The 17,496-nt window shown below is 48.0% G+C and overlaps 1 protein-coding gene across 2 annotated transcripts in view; it reads right to left on the bottom strand.

The window, feature by feature from the left end:
- The window catches only part of LOC115190207 (paladin), a 146,331-nt gene that overhangs the window by 72,320 nt on the left and 56,515 nt on the right, over nucleotides 1-17,496 (bottom strand). For both annotated transcript variants that reach the window (XM_029748705.1, XM_029748704.1), the window contains 11 exons: nucleotides 15,017-15,168; nucleotides 13,547-13,634; nucleotides 13,356-13,460; nucleotides 12,482-12,577; nucleotides 11,206-11,340; nucleotides 9,878-9,994; nucleotides 9,531-9,710; nucleotides 7,147-7,344; nucleotides 5,201-5,341; nucleotides 3,931-4,002; nucleotides 2,341-2,481 (listed from right to left, as the gene is read on the bottom strand). In XM_029748705.1, the coding sequence (XP_029604565.1) occupies nucleotides 2,341-2,481; nucleotides 3,931-4,002; nucleotides 5,201-5,341; nucleotides 7,147-7,344; nucleotides 9,531-9,710; nucleotides 9,878-9,994; nucleotides 11,206-11,340; nucleotides 12,482-12,577; nucleotides 13,356-13,460; nucleotides 13,547-13,634; nucleotides 15,017-15,168 (1,425 nt within the window). The remainder of the gene's footprint in view (nucleotides 1-2,340; nucleotides 2,482-3,930; nucleotides 4,003-5,200; nucleotides 5,342-7,146; nucleotides 7,345-9,530; nucleotides 9,711-9,877; nucleotides 9,995-11,205; nucleotides 11,341-12,481; nucleotides 12,578-13,355; nucleotides 13,461-13,546; nucleotides 13,635-15,016; nucleotides 15,169-17,496) is intronic.

Here is a 17,496-nt window from a genome sequence, read left to right as displayed (position 1 = left end):
GGCCAGTAGTAGAACTGTAGCTAGATAAAAACAAGAGCATTACCACCATCTATGGGCCAGGAGTGGAACTGTAGCTAGATAAAAACAAGAGCATTACCACCATCTATGGGCCAGGAGTGGAACTGCAGCCATCTATGGGCCAGTAGTAGAACTGTAGCTAAATAGTCTTGTCTCTCCCATTGGGTTGTACCAGTTCAGGGTCAAGCCTTTCAGACTAGAAATGCACCTGTGACGCATGACAACCATTCCCTTATATCAGTGTGATCAAAACAGTGTTTTAATGAGTTGACATTATTTGTGTTATTGATAGGTAGTGTAATGTAAAGGCAGGTGTCGCCCTCTACTGGACATGTCTGTAGGTGCACATGATAATCACTCAGGTGGCTGTCTATGGGGTGTATGGTCTAGGATGGTTGTCTATGGGGTGTATGGTCTAGGATGGTTGTCTATGGGGTGTATGGTCTAGGATGGTTGTCTATGGGGTGTATGGTCTAGGATGGTTGTCTATGGGGTGTATGGTCTAGGATGGTTGTCTATGGGGTGTATGGTCTAGGATGGTTGTCTATGGGGTGTATGGTCTAGGATGGTTGTCTATGAGGTGTATGGTGGTGTATGGTCTAGTATGGTTGTCTATGGGGTGTATGGTCTAGTATGGTTGTCTATGGGGTGTATGGTCCTACCTGTCTATAGGTATGTAATGGGGGGGTTGTCCTACCTGTCTATAGGTATGTAATGGGGGGGTGGTCCTACCTGTCTATAGGTATGTAATGGGGGGGTGGTCCTACCTGTATGTAGGTATGTAATGGGGGGGTGGTCCTACCTGTCTATAGGTATGTAATGGGGGGGTGGTCCTACCTGTCTATAGGTATGTAATGGGGGGGTGGTCCTACCTGTCTATAGGTATGTAATGGGGGGGTGGTCCTACCTGTCTATAGGTATGTAATGGGGGGGTTGTCCTACCTGTCTATAGGTATGTAATGGGGGGGTTGGTCCTACCTGTCTATAGGTATGTAATGGGGGGGTTGGTCCTACCTGTCTGTAGGTATGTAATGGGGGGGTGGTCCTACCTGTCTGTAGGTATGTAATGGGGGGGTGGTCTTACCTGTCTGTAGGTATGTAATGGGGGGGTGGTCCTACCTGTCTATAGGTATGTAATGGGGGGGGGGTGGTCCTACCTGTCTGGAGGTATGTAATGGGGGGGGGGGTCCTACCTGTCTATAGGTATGTAATGGGGGGGGTGGTCCTACCTGTCTATAGGTATGTAATGGGGGGGTGGTCCTACCTGTCTATAGGTATGTAATGGGGGGGTTGTCCTACCTGTCTATATGTATGTAATGGGGGGGTGGTCCTACCTGTCTATAGGTATGTAATGGGGGGGTGGTCCTACCTGTCTGTAGGTATGTAATGGGGGGGGGGTGGTTCTACCTGTCTATAGGTATGTAATGGGGGGGTGGTCCTACCTGTCTGTAGGTATGTAATGAGGGGGTTGTCCTACCTGTCTGTAGGTATGTAATGGGGGGGTGGTCCTACCTGTCTATAGGTATGTAATGGGGGGGGGGTCCTACCTGTCTGTAGGTATGTAATGGGGGGGGTGGTTCTACCTGTCTATAGGTATGTAATGGGGGGGTGGTCCTACCTGTCTATAGGTATGTAATGGGGGGGTGGTCCTACCTGTCTATAGGTATGTAATGGGGGGGTTGTCCTACCTGTCTATAGGTATGTAATGGGGGGGTTGGTCCTACCTGTCTGTAGGTATGTAATGGGGGGGTGGTCCTACCTGTCTGTAGGTATGTAATGGGGGTGTGGTCTTACCTGTCTGTAGGTATGTAATGGGGGGGTGGTCCTACCTGTCTATAGGTATGTAATGGGGGGATGGTTCTACCTGTCTATAGGTATGTAATGGGGGGGTGGTCCTACCTGTCTATAGGTATGTAATGGGGGGGGTGGTCCTACCTGTCTATAGGTATGTAATGGGGGGGTGGTCCTACCTGTCTATAGGTATGTAATGGGGGGGTTGTCCTACCTGTCTATAGGTATGTAATGGGGGGGTTGGTCCTACCTGTCTGTAGGTATGTAATGGGGGGGTGGTCCTACCTGTCTGTAGGTATGTAATGGGGGTGTGGTCTTACCTGTCTGTAGGTATGTAATGGGGGGGTTGTCCTACCTGTCTATAGGTATGTAATGGGGGGGTGGTCCTACCTGTCTATAGGTATGTAATGGGGGGGTGGTCCTACCTGTCTATAGGTATGTAATGGGGGGGTGGTCCTACCTGTCTATAGGTATGTAATGGGGGGGGGGGTCCTACCTGTCTGTAGGTATGTAATGGGGGGGTGGTCCTACCTGTCTGTAGGTACAGATGATTATCTCTCTGAGGTGGTAATGCATGGGGGTCATGGTCTCGCTGACTGAGTCCAGAGCCATGTCCACCTCCCTCTTCATCTGATGACCGTCCGGCAGTAGTCTAACTAGCTGCATCACCACCTGGGGACAGACAGGACAGAATACACACACTGACTGTCAGACAGGACAGAATACACACACTGACTGTCAGACAGGACAGAATACACACACTGACTGTCAGACAGGACAGAATACACACACTGACTGTCAGACAGGACAGAATACACACACTGACTGTCAGAACGAGAGATGGTGGTGACGTGTGCGCGAACCAGACCAACTCAGAACGCTGTTTCTGAAGCAACTTGATGCACCAGTACACCCCCTGGACAGGACACTAGTCTATCTCCTCAGTACACCCCCTGGACAGGACACTAGTCTATCTCCTCAGTACACCCCCTGGACAGGACACTAGTCCATCTCCTCAGTACACCCCCTGGACAGGACACTAGTCCATCTCCTCAGTACACCCCTGGACAGGACACTAGTCCATCTCCTCAGTACACCCCCTGGACAGGACACTAGTCCATCTCCTCAGTACACCCCCTGGACAGGACACTAGTCCATCTCCTCAGTACACCCCCTGGACAGGACACTAGTCCATCTCCTCAGTACACCCCCTGGACAGGACACTAGTCCATCTCCTCAGTACACCCCCTGGACAGGACACTAGTCCATCTCCTCAGTACACCCCCTGGACAGGACACTAGTCCATCTCCTCAGTACACCCCCTGGACAGGACACTAGTCCATCTCCTCAGTACACCCCCTGGACAGGACACTAGTCCATCTCCTCAGTACACCCCCTGGACAGGACACTAGTCCATCTCCTCAGTACACCCCCTGGACAGGACACTAGTCTATCACCTCAGTACACCCCCTGGACAGGACACTAGTCTATCTCCTCAGTACACCCCCTGGACAGGACACTAGTCTATCACCTCAGTACACCCCCTGGACAGGACACTAGTCTATCACCTCAGTACACCCCCTGGACAGGACACTAGTCTATCTCCTCAGTACACCCCCTGGACAGGACACTAGTCTATCTCCTCAGTACACCCCCTGGACAGGACACTAGTCCATCTCCTCAGTACACCCCCTGGACAGGACACTAGTCTATCTCCTCAGTACACCCCCTGGACAGGACACTAGTCTATCTCCTCAGTACACCCCCTGGACAGGACACTAGTCTATCTCCTCAGTACACCCCCTGGACAGGACACTAGTCTATCACCTTAGTACACCCCCTGGACAGGACACTAGTCTATCACAGGGCCTTACCCCCAATCTATCTCCTTAATGCAGAGTGACAAGCATTTTCCCATTTTCCCATTTTGACAGAGTTTGGTGTGACTGTCGGCCAGACTATTCCAGACCAGAGGAGAATCTTGTCTGCTAGGTGGTTGCTAGGCCACTACAGCTCTAACACTGAGCTGTAGCACTATAGTCTCTGCTATGTGGTCAATCTAAAACTCTTATGTTTCATTCAAACCCTTTTTTGGTAAAAGTATCTATGTTTGTTACTCACCTTGAATTCTCCCTTGGTGTACTTGGCATCAGGAACACTGACAATCTCATCATCACCAAACTCAGGAAAGCCCTATGGCAGAAACAAACCAACAACGGATGAGCATTGCTGTTTTAATACTGGTTTAACAGCTCTGGTAACATCTGCAATGTGTTTATTACACAGCAAATAAACTATTCCTGGAATATAGGTTGGTTTTCCAGAATATACTCTTACAGTGAAGTGCCAGACAGTGAGGGGAGTGTAGTCTTACAGTGAAGTGCTAGACAGTGAGAAGTGTAGTCTTACAGTGAAGTGCCAGACAGTGAGGAATGTAGTCTTACATTGAACTGCCAGACAGTGAGGAGTGTAGTCTTACAGTGAAGTGCCAGACAGTGAGAAGTGTAGTCTTACAGTGAAGTGTCAGACAGTGAGGGGAGTGTAGTCTTACAGTGAAGTGCCAGACAGTGAGGGGAGTGTAGTCTTACATTGAAGTGCCAGACAGTGAGAAGTGTAGTCTTACATTGAAGTGCCAGACAGTGAGAAGTGTAGTCTTACATTGAAGTGCCAGACAGTGAGAAGTGTAGTCTTACAGTGAAATGTCAGACAGTGAAAAGTGTAGTCTTACAGTGAAGTGCCAGACAGTGAGGACTGTAGTCTTACAGTGAAGTGCCAGACAGTGAGAAGTGTAGTCTTACATTGAAGTGCCAGACAGTGAGGAGTGTAGTCTTACAGTGAAGTGTTAGACAGTGAGAAGTGTAGTCTTACAGTGAAGTGCCAGACAGTGAGAAGTGTAGTCTTACATTGAAGTGCCAGACAGTGAGAAGTGTAGTCTTACAGTGAAGTGCCAGACAGTGAGAAGTGTAGTCTTACATTGAAGTGCCAGACAGTGAGAAGTGTAGTCTTACATTGAAGTGCCAGACAGTGAGAAGTGTAGTCTTACATTGAAGTGCCAGACAGTGAGAAGTGTAGTCTTACAGTGAAGTGTCAGACAGTGAGAAGTGTAGTCTTACAGTGAAGTGTCAGACAGTGAAAAGTGTAGTCTTACAGTGAAGTGTCAGACAGTGAGGACTAGTCTTACAGTGAAGTGTCAGACAGTGAGAAGTGTAGTCTTACAGTGAAGTGCCAGACAGTGAGAAGTGTAGTCTTACATTGAAGTGCCAGACAGTGAGAAGTGTAGTCTTACAGTGAAGTGCCAGACAGTGAGAAGTGTAGTCTTACATTGAAGTGCCAGACAGTGAGGAGTGTAGTCTTACAGTGAAGTGCTAGACAGTGAGAAGTGTAGTCTTACATTGAAGTGCCAGACAGTGAGAGCAGCTATGACCATGGCCGTGGTGGTTCTTCCCTTGCCGTTGGAGCAGTTGAACACGAAGGCTGAGCGAGAGTCCTCAGCCAAGGTACTCTTCATGGCCTCCAAGAGCTGGTCAAAGTCCTGAGTAAAACAACACACAGGCACACACACACACAGGCACACACACACACAGGCACACACACACACAGGCACACACACACACACACACACACACAGGCAAGCGCACACACACAGGCACGCAACAGATGGTGAAATTCAGTTCATCGTTCATAAAACATGTAATAACATTCAACCCCACTAGAGGGAGAACAAAGATTTCCATTTTTTACCCTCATATCAGCCTCATGAAAACCTGTCACTGCCCCTCATATCAGCCTCATGAAAACCTGTCACTGCCCCTCATATCAGCCCCATGAAAACCTGTCACTGCCCCTCATATCAGCCCCATGAAAACCTGTCACTGCCCCTCATATCAGCCCCATGAAAACCTGTCACTGCCCCTCATATCAGCCCCATGAAAACCTGTCACTGCCCCTCATATCAGCCCCATGAAAACCTGTCACTGACCCTCATATCAGCCCCATGAAAACCTGCCACTGACCCTCATATCAGCCCCATGAAAACCTGTCACTCATATCAGCCTCATGAAAACCTGTCACTGACCCTCATATCAGCCCCATGAAAACCTGTCACTGACCCTCATATCAGCCTCATGAAAACCTGTCACTGCCCCTCATATCAGCCTCATGAAAACCTGTCACTGACCCTCATATCAGCCCCATGAAAACCTGTCACTGCCCCTCATATCAGCCCCATGAAAACCTGTCACTGCCCTTCATATCAGCCCCATGAAAACCTGTCACTGCCCTTCATATCAGCCCCATGAAAACCTGTCACTGACCTTCATATCAGCCCCATGAAAACCTGCCCCTCATATCAGCATCATGAAAACCTGTCACTGACCCTCATATCAGCCTCATGAAAACCTGTCACTGACCCTCATATCAGCCTCATGAAAACCTGTCACTGACCCTCATATCAGCCCCATGAAAACCTGTCACTGACCCTCATATCAGCCCCATGAAAACCTGTCACTCATATCAGTCTCATGAAAACCTGTCACTGCCCCTCATATCAGCCTCATGAAAACCTGCCCCTCATATCAGCCCCATGAAAACCTGTCACTGACCCTCATATCAGCCCCATGAAAACCTGTCACTGCCCCTCATATCAGCCCCATGAAAACCTGTCACTGCCCCTCATATCAGCCCCATGAAAACCTGTCACTGCCCCTCATATCAGCCTCATGAAAACCTGCCCCTCATATCAGCCCCATGAAAACCTGTCACTGACCCTCATATCAGCCTCATGAAAACCTGCCCCTCATATCAGCCCTATGAAAACCTGTCACTGACCCTCATATCAGCCCCATGAAAACCTGTCACTGACCCTCATATCAGCCCCATGAAAACCTGTCACTGCCCCTCATATCAGCCCCATGAAAACCTGCCCCTCATATCAACCCCATGAAAACCTGTCACTGACCTTCATATCAGCCCCATGAAAACCTGTCACTGACCCTCATATCAGCCTCATGAAAACCTGCCCCTCATATCAGCCCCATGAAAACCTGCCCCTCATATCAGCCCCATGAAAACCTGCCCCTCATATCAGCCCCATGAAAACCTGCCCCTCATATCAACCCCATGAAAACCTGTCACTGACCCTCATATCAGCCCCATGAAAACCTGCCCCTCATATCAGCCCCATGAAAACCTGCCCCTCATATCAGCCCCATGAAAACCTGTCACTGCAGTGCCTCCACAAAACCATTACCTTTGTGTGTGTGTGTGTGTGTGTATGAGTATGTGTGTGTACGTGCGTGCGTGTGTGTGTGCTTGAACGTGTGTGTCGTCTGCCTTTACCTCCTCCTTGGGGGCGCAGCAGTCTGACAGAGGGATGCGTTTATAGAGCAGTCCCTGGTGTGTTCTCTGGTACTGGTTGAAGACCTCCTGGACCGTCAGACAGGTTTTAAACATCTTCATCTGTTTCTCCTGCTCCAGAGTGACCTCCAGCCACTTCTGGGCTCTCTGAACCTCCTCTCCCAGGGCTGTCTCTAGTTTCTGGGGTAGAGAGGAGGGGGAGGGACAGTCAGACTGGGGCTCACTTTACTTTACTGGTTTATTGTCCACGTAAGGATCACTTAGTACCTCTATGTACTGGGGGTTAGGGTCACTTAGTACCTCTATGTACTGGGGGTTAGGGTCACTTAGTACCTCTATGTACTGGGGGTCACTTAGTACCTCTATGTACTGGGGGTCAGTTAGTACCTCTATGTACTGGGGGTTAGTTAGTACCTCTATGTACTGGGGGTTAGTTAGTACCTCTATGTACTGGGGGTTAGTTAGTACCTCTATGTACTGGGGGTTAGTTAGTACCTCTATGTACTGGGGGTTAGTTAGTACCTCTATGTACTGGGGGTTAGTTAGTACCTCTATGTACTGGGGGTTAGTTAGTACCTCTATGTACTGGGGGTTAGTTAGTACCTCTATGTACTGGGGGTTAGTTAGTACCTCTATGTACTGGGGGTTAGTTAGTACCTCTATGTACTGGGGGTTAGTTAGTACCTCTATGTACTGGGGGTTAGTTAGTACCTCTATGTACTGGGGGTTAGTTAGTACCTCTATGTACTGGGGGTTAGTCAGTACCTCTATGTACTGGGGGTTAGTCAGTACCTCTATGTACTGGGGGTTAGTTAGTACCTCAATGTACTGGGGGTTAGTTAGTACCTCAATGTACTGGGGGTTAGTTAGTACCTCAATGTACTGGGGGTTAGTTAGTACCTCTATGTACTGGGGGTTAGGGTCAGTTAGTACCTCTATGTACTGGGGGTTAGTTAGTACCTCAATGTACTGGGGGTTAGTTAGTACCTCAATGTACTGGGGGTTAGTTAGTACCTCAATGTACTGGGGGTTAGTTAGTACCTCAATGTACTGGGGGTTAGTTAGTACCTCAATGTACTGGGGGTTAGTTAGTACCTCAATGTACTGGGGGTTAGTTAGTACCTCAATGTACTGGGGGTTAGTTAGTACCTCAATGTACTGGGGGTTAGTTAGTACCTCAATGTACTGGGGGTTAGTTAGTACCTCTATGTACTGGGGTTAGGGTCAGTTAGTACCTCTATGTACTGGGGGTTAGGGTCAGTTAGTACCTCTATGTACTGGGGGTTAGTTAGTACCTCTATGTGTGTGGGGTGAGGACATGGATGTGTTAGTACACCAACAGTATGTGGAAACCTGCTCGTCAAACATCTCATTCCAAAATAATGTCCATTAATATGGAGTTGGTCCCCCCTTTGCTGCTATAACAGCCTCCACTCTTCTGGGAAGACTTTCCACTAGATGTTGGAACATTGTTGCAGTGACTTGCTTCCATTCAGCCACAAGAGCATTAGTGAGGTTGGTCGTAGTGATGTTGGGCGATTAGTCCTGGCTCGCAGTCGATGTCCCAATTCATCCCAAAGGTGTTCGATGTGGTTGAGGTCAGGGCTCTGCAGGCCAGGCAAGTTCTTTCACACTGATCTCAACAAACCATTTCTGTATGGATCTCGCTTTGTGCATTGGGCCATTGTCATGCTGAAACAGGAAAGGGCCTTCCCCAAACTGTTGCCAAAGTCGGAAGCACAGAATCATCTAGAATGTCATTGTATGCTGTAGCATTAAGATTTCCCTTCACTGGAACTAAGGGGCCTGAACCATGAAAAACAGCTCCAGACCATTATTCCTCCTCCACCAAACTTTACAGTTGGCACTATGCATTCGGGCAGGTAGCGTTCTCCTGGCATCCGCCAAACCAAGATTCTTCCGTTGGACTACCAGATGGTGAAATGTGATTCATCACTCCAGAGAACGCATTTCAACTGCTCCAGAGTCCAATGAGCTTTACACCACTCCAGCCGACACTTGGAATTGTGCATGGTGATCTTAGGCTTGTGTGCGGCTGCTCGGCCATGGAAACCCATTTCATAAAGCTCCTGATGAACAGTTCTTGTGGAGACGTTGCTTCCTGAGGCAGTTTGGAACTCGGTAGTGAGTGTTGCAATCGAGGACAGACCATTTTTAACGCCCTACACGCTTGAAAGTCACTGAGCTCTTCAGTAAGGCCATTCTACTGCCAATGTTTGTCTATGGAGATTGCATAGCTGTGGGCTCGATTTTATACACCTGTCAGCAACAGGTGTGGCTGAAATAGCCTAATCCACTAATGTGAAGGGTTGTCCACATAGAGCTGTATATATAGTGTATAGTACCTCAATCTGTGTGGGGTCTGTGGCGGGGACAGGGATGTGTTGCTCCAGACAGGACGGCTCTCTGGGGGTGAAGACCTGTCCGTTCCCCTCCAGAACCAGCTCCTCCTGCAGGTTGACCCACAGGACGTGGCTGTACTTCCTCTTCTCATCCGTCAGGTGGGTCAACACCACACCCGTCGCCTACAGAACACACAACCCAGCAGATACACTTCAGTTCAGCTTCACAGACACAACTTACTGGATCAACTGGGACGTCTTCAAATGTTATGTCTGCTGAAGATAGAAATGGCTGAAACTAGCATTTTGGACGTTGACCAAATGTGATACGGGCTTGGTGTTGATCATACCTCTGATGTAGGCTGTGACATGCCGTAGACGGGCATCTTGGGAACTCTTCTGAAGTTAGCCACTTTCATCTCCTTCACTGTGCTGAGTATGTCTGGAGACAGGTATTCGTGAGCAACCTGCGCGCAAACGCAAACACACACACACACACACACACACACACACACACACACACACAGTAAGTCAATAAGATAATGAGTTAGATTTCCAGTGAATGTATTCATTACACAACGCAAACAAACATGAACTGAGTTCCATGTTCTGCAGTGGGCCTGACTGAGTTCCATGTTCTGCAGTGGGTCTGACTGAGTTCCATGTTCTGCAGTGGGCCTGACTGAGTTCCATGTTCTGCAGTGGGCCTGACTGAGTTCCATGTTCTGCAGTGGGCCTGACTGAGTTCCATGTTCTGCAGTGGGCCTGACTGAGTGTGATGTTCTGCAGTGGGTCTGACTGAGTGTGATGTTCTGCAGTGGGTCTGACTGAGTGTGATGTTCTGCAGTGGGTCTGACTGAGTTCCATGTTCTGCAGTGGGCCTGACTGAGTTCCATGTTCTGCAGTGGGCCTGACTGAGTTCCATGTTCTGCAGTGGGTCTGACTGAGTTCCATGTTCTGCAGTGGGTCTGACTGAGTTCCATGTTCTGCAGTGGGTCTGACTGAGTTCCATGTTCTGCAGTGGGCCTGACTGAGTGTGATGTTCTGCAGTGGGTCTGACTGAGTTCCATGTTCTGCAGTGGGTCTGACTGAGTTCCATGTTCTGCAGTGGGTCTGACTGAGTGTGATGTTCTGCAGTGGGTCTGACTGAGTTCCATGTTCTGCAGCGGGTCTGACTGAGTGTGATGTTCTGCAGCGGGTCTGACTGAGTTCCATGTTCTGCAGCGGGTCTGACTGAGTGTGATGTTCTGCAGCGGGTCTGACTGAGTTCCATGTTCTGCAGTGGGCCTGACTGAGTTCCATGTTCTGCAGTGGGCCTGACTGAGTTCCATGTTCTGCAGTGGGTCTGACTGAGTTCCATGTTCTGCAGTGGGTCTGACTGAGTTCCATGTTCTGCAGTGGGCCTGACTGAGTGTGATGTTCTGCAGTGGGTCTGACTGAGTTCCATGTTCTGCAGTGGGTCTGACTGAGTGTGATGTTCTGCAGTGGGTCTGACTGAGTGTGATGTTCTGCAGTGGGTCTGACTGAGTTCCATGTTCTGCAGTGGGTCTGACTGAGTGTGATGTTCTGCAGCGGGTCTGACTGAGTTCCATGTTCTGCAGTGGGTCTGACTGAGTTCCATGTTCTGCAGTGGGTCTGACTGAGTGTGATGTGATGTCATTTGGTGGGAGGTTCTCACCAGAACGCGGGCTCCCTTGGTGACGAGATCAGGCGGAGCGGAGAGTTCTGATAGGTCCATACAGGCCAGCAGGCGGTACACCCAGGGGTGAGCACACAGCCACTGGCTGAAGTTGGACGCAAAGCCAAGAGAATACTGCAACACCACAAAACAGATGTAGAGGTTGAGATGTCTGTTTTCCATGGTAAAAACAGGAAATAAAGGTTGAGATGTCTGTTTTCCATGCTAAAAACAGGAAATAAAGGTTGAGATTAGAGGTCGACCGATTCATCGAAATGGCCGATTAATTAGGGCCGATTTCAAGTTTTCATAGCAATCGGTATTTTTGGCCACCGATTTTCCGAATTTTTCTTTTTTTTTTTACACATTTATTTAACTAGGAAAGTCAGATTAAGAACACATTCTTATTTACAATGACAGCCTAGAAACGGGGGTTAACTGCCTTGTTCAGGGGGTATTCGTTTTTGCAACCTTCGGTTACCAGTCCAACCCTCTAACCACCTGCCTTACATTACACTCCACAAGGATTAACAGGCTGACTACTTGTTACGCCCTGGCAGCAAGAAGCAAAGGTAAGTTGCTAGCTAGCATTAGACTTATAAAAACCTATCAATCTTAACATAATCACTAGTTAACTAACTACACATGGTTGATGATATTACTAGTTTATCTAACGTGTCCTGCGTTGCATATAATCGATGCGGTGCCTGTTCATTTTCATTGAATCACAGCCTACTTCACCAAACTGGTGATGATTTAACAAGAGCATTTGCGAAAAAAGTACTGTCGTTGCACCAATGTACCTAACCATAAACATCAATGCCTAACAGGAATATTTAGACTTAGCCACCCGTTAGATAAAATACGGAACAGTTCCGTATGTCACTAAAAGAGAAAAACTTTTGTTTTCGAGATGACAGTTTCCGGATTCGACCATATTAATGACCTAAGCCTCGTATTTCTGTGTGTTTATTATATTATAATTAAGTCTATGATTTGATAGAGCAGTCTGACTGAGCGGTGGTAGGCAGCAGCAGGCTCATTGCATTCATTCAAACAGCCCTTCGCTGTGCTTCAAGCATTGCACTGTTTATGACTTCAGCCTGGGTGGATATAATTTATGGAACGTTCCAACAAGAATCTATTACAAAAACTTCGTAAATAACAAGGTTTCCAAAAAACAACGCATACAAAGTTGTATAGCGGCAGAATAAGGTCCTTGTAAAATGTAGTGCACTGTAAAGGGAATAGGGTGCCATTTGGGACAAAACCATACCTGTTCATGAAGGTATGCGTTGAACACAATCAGGTAGAAATAGCGTTCCAGGCTCTGGATGGCTCTGTGGAGAAAGTAGTCTTTGGTCGTGCTTCCCTAGAAGAGACAGACATCAAGGAGTCAGACAGTAGTCTTTGGTCGTGCTTCCCTAGAAGAGACAGACATCAAGGAGTCAGACAGTAGTCTTTGGTCGTGCTTCCCTAGAAGAGACAGGCATCAAGGAGTCAGACAGTAGTCTTTGGTCGTGCTTCCCTAGAAGAGACAGACATCAAGGAGTCAGACAGTAGTCTTTGGTCGTGCTTCCCTAGAAGAGACAGACATCAAGGAGTCAGACAGTAGTCTTTGGTCGTGCTTCCCTAGAAGAGACAGACATCAAGGAGTCAGACAGTAGTCTTTGGTCGTGCTTCCCTAGAAGAGACAGACATCAAGGAGTCAGACAGTAGTCTTTGGTCGTGCTTCCCTAGAAGAGACAGACATCAAGGAGTCAGACAGTAGTCTTTGGTCGTGCTTCCCTAGAAGAGACAGACATCAAGGAGTCAGACAGTAGTCTTTGGTCGTGCTTCCCTAGAAGAGACAGACATCAAGGAGTCAGACAGTAGTCTTTGGTCGTGCTTCCCTAGAAGAGACAGACATCAAGGAGTCAGACAGTAGTCTTTGGTCGTGCTTCCCTAGAAGAGACAGACATCAAGGAGTCAGACAGTAGTCTTTGGTCGTGCTTCCCTAGAAGAGACAGACATCAAGGAGTCAGACAGTAGTCTTTGGTCGTGCTTCCCCAGAATCATAACATACTAGCTAAACACTGCAGCATCATATTACTGTATCATCATCATCATTGTGTACTGATAACGTTGATCAATCTGAAACATAAACCCACCTGAATTTGATAATCATCTCCGATCGCTTCAAGCTTCTTCTTATTTTCATATATCGCTTCTTTTATGTTGTGCATTTCTGAACACAGAGCGATCGCTTGGTCAACCTGAAGAACCAAAGGGACAGAATGATTTAGATGCTGGGAACTATCACTATGTATCTAACTAGATGACACATTTCAGGATCCCTCACCTCTTCCATGACCTGTTGTCCTTCAGGTAGTCTGTTGATGAGGGTCTGAATGACTTGGAACAGGGGCTTGGCTTCTGCCTCTTCCACTCTGAAAACAATAACAAACCGGACAGGCAGCCATCTTTAAAACGCTTCATTACAGTTTAACTACATCACCACTGGTTAATTATGACACTGATCAATCCATCATTTGATTGAAATATAGGCCTACCCAGTAGGCAAATCTGGTTCTAATGATGTTTACTCAAGCAGAAAAACTGTTTGCAAACAGAAAACATCATTAACACGTCACGTGCCAAATGTTGCCCTCTGGGTATAATCTGGATCAGTTTCATAGTGAATGTTTACCTTTATTTTACCAGACAATTAACAACAATGTCTTACATGCAATGACGGCCTGGCAATACACTACATACACAAAAGTATGTGGACACCCCTTCAAATTGGAGGATAAGGCTATTTCAGCCACGCTCATTGCTGACAGGTGTATAAAATTGAGCACACAGCCATGCAATCTCCATAGACAAACAGTGGTACTAGAATGGCCTGTACTGAAGAGCTCAGTGACTTTCAGTGTTGCACCGTCATTGTCAAATTTCTGCCCTGCTAGAGCTGCCCTGGTCAACTGTAAGTGCTGTTATTGTGAAGTGGAAACGTCTAGGAGCAACAACGGCTCAGCCGTAAAGTGGTAGGCCACACAAGCTCACAGAACAGGACTAGCTGGAGTGGAGTAAAGCTCACCGCCATTGCACTTTGGAGCAGGGGAAACGCGTTCTCTGGAGTGATGAATCACGCTTCACCATCTGGTAGTCCAACAGAGAAATCTGTGTTTGGGGGATGCCAGGAGAACCCTACCTGCCCGAATGCATAGTCCCAACTGTAAAGTTTGGTGGAGGAGGAATAATGGGCTGGGGCTGTTTTTCATGGTTTGGGCTAGGCCCCTTAGTTCCAGTGAAGGGAAATATTAACGCTACAGCATACAATGACATTCTAGACAATTCTGTGCTTCCAACTTTGTGGCAACAGTTTGGGGAAGGCCATTTCCTGTTTCAGCATGACAATGCCCCTGTGCACAAAGCGAGGTCCATGTAGAAATTGTTTGTCGAGATCAGTGTGGAATAACTTGACTGGTCTGCACATAGCCCTGACCTCAACCCCAACGAACACCTTTGGGATGAATTGGAACGCCGACTGCGAGCCAGACCTATCGCTCAACATCAGTGTCAGACCTCACTAATGGTCTTGTGGCTGAATGGAAGCAAGTCCCCGCAACAATGTTCCAACATCTAGTAGAAAGCCTTCCCAGAAGAGTGGAGGCTGTTATAGCAGCAAAGGGGGGAACAACTCCATATTATTGCCCATGATTTTAGAATGAGATGTTTGACGAGCAGGTGTCTACATACTGTTGGCCATGTAGTGTATCTCTAGGAAAGGGTACAGTTTGGTTGCAGAGGTTGAGTCCAGTCTTACTGTGGTGGTTCCTGGGTTGTCTTCAGGTGGTTGAGGACCAGGGTCCCCAGGATCATGGCTAGGTTGGTCCGCCCTACCCCCACCTGACAACTGAACAACAGGGCAGGCAGAGGCCTGGAAACATCCCTTCTCAAAGACAGGTTGGGGCTCTCCTGAAAACACGCAACACAAATACAAGGGATTGGAAAACAACACATACAAATGAAAAAGTTGCACTTTAATCTCTCCTAACTTTATTTGACCAACTCATCCGGAGTTTCTAGCTGTCCTCTAAACCAACACACACATTAGAAAATAATTTGGGGGTGTCTGTCTTGCTGGTCTCCAGTCCACACCCTGACCATGTGACCAAACTATTGGAGGATTCCCATTTGTCAGAAAGAAAAAGACAGGCCGACTGCCTTTTAACCAGCTGCTATTATCACCAAAACGTTTAATAAAACCACTGTTTGTTTAGCAGTCTAGTGCAGCTGCTACCAGAAATGTCACGTACATTTGGAGCCATGTGATTTAGATTGTTTTTGAACTGAAGCTCCCCCCCTAGCCTGAGCCAGTCTGTGTTACCATGCCAACTCCTTGTCACTCATTGCCATGCCATGGTTTGATGATGAAAGCAATCAAGTTGACAAGAGCACAAGCAGATCTGGGACCAGGCTACCGCACCCCCCAACCCCTCCCTTTCAACCACTGAAACAGGAAGTGTGAAGAAACGGATCAGGAAGCTATCACAGACCTAGCAAACACTGTAGAGCTGCAGTCAGACAGACAGACAGAGAAACAAACACTCAGCAGACAGACAGAGATGAAACAGAGCAGAGCAGCAGCAGGAATAACACTCTGTCCCAAATATCAACGTATTCCCTAACTACTGGAAACAACCACTTTAAAACCACAGAGAACTGGACAGTCTGCCTGTCACTAGAGAAACAGTCACTCCAAAAAGGCTAGACAGACAGACAAGACAGACAGACAAGACAGACAGACAAGACAGACAGACAAGACAGACAGACAGACCAGACAGACAAGACAGACAAGACAGACAAGACAGACAAGACAGACAGACAGAGAAATCACATCCTGTACAGATGAAGGTATAAAGTTAGATGTGAGGCTTAATGTCATATTCAGAATAACTATTATGGTTATTGGTGATGGATGGGACACAGCAGTGCACAGTGTGAGAGTGGGGTCAACCTCCCATCTTCCGTCTCAGAACCTGGTTGAGAATCTCCAGGTGTTCTAGAATGTTCCACTCATGAATATATTTAATGTCTCCTGTAAAGACATCAGGGTAAGTACAGAACATCCTGTCCAGGTGCAGCCCTGCCGGGTCACTGCTGTTAGATCAGAGCCTGTAAGGACCTGGAACTGGAAGTACAGATCATCCTCAGGATGTTTCTAGCAGATGAAAGAAGGCGGGGCCATGGCGCTCAACCACCACTTAAGGACAGGATATAAAAGGTTATTGGATGGTGCATCAAATCAACAAACAGTTCAATGAAGAAGGTAGGTTCACGTACAAGGAAGACACACTCCAATATATTACTGGAAAAGGAAGATATTTGAGTGTGACTACATTAAGACAAATACAAGAGGATTTACCACGAGAACACTAAGAACCCTCCTCACACAGAGAACACTAAGAACCCTCCTCACCCCGAGAACACTAAGAACCCTCCTCACCCCGAGAACACTAAGAACCCTCCTCACCCCGAGAACACTAAGAACCCTCCTCACCCCGAGAACACTAAGAACCCTCCTCACCCCGAGAACACTAAGAACCCTCCTCACCCCGAGAACACTAAGAACCCTCCTCACCCCGAGAACACTAAGAACCCTCCTCACCCCGAGAACACTAAGAACCCTCCTCACCCTGAGAACCCTCCTCACCCTGAGAACCCTCCTCACCCTGAGAACACTAAGAACCCTCCTCAACCTGAGAACACTAAGAACCCTCCTCACCCTGAGAAGACTAAGAACCCTCCTCACCCTGAGAACACTAAGAACCCTCCTCACCCCGAGAACACTAAGAACCCTCCTCACCCCGAGAACACTAAGAACCCTCACCCTGAGAACACTAAGAACCCTCCTCACCCTGAGAACCCTCCTCACCCTGAGAACCCTCCTCACCCCGAGAACACTGAGAACCCTCCTCACCCTGAGAACACTGAGAACCCTCCTCACCCCGAGAACACTAAGAACCCTCCTCACCCTGAGAACACTAAGAACCATCCTCACCCCGAGAACACTAAGAACCCTCCTCACCCCGAGAACACTAAGAACCCTCCTCACCCCGAGAACACTAAGAACCCTCACCCTGAGAACCCTCCTCACCCTGAGAACCCTCCTCACCCCGAGAACACTAAGAACCCTCCTCACCCCGAGAACACTAAGAACCCTCCTCACCCCGAGAACACTGAGAACCCTCCTCACCCCGAGAACACTGAGAACCCTCCTCACCCCGAGAACACTAAGAACCA

This window comes from Salmo trutta, unplaced genomic scaffold (assembly GCF_901001165.1).
Source record: "Salmo trutta unplaced genomic scaffold, fSalTru1.1, whole genome shotgun sequence".
Taxonomy (NCBI): Eukaryota; Metazoa; Chordata; class Actinopteri; order Salmoniformes; family Salmonidae; genus Salmo; species Salmo trutta.
The sequence above is the reverse complement of the archived record's forward strand: the minus strand, read 5'-3'. Positions and strand labels throughout refer to the sequence as shown.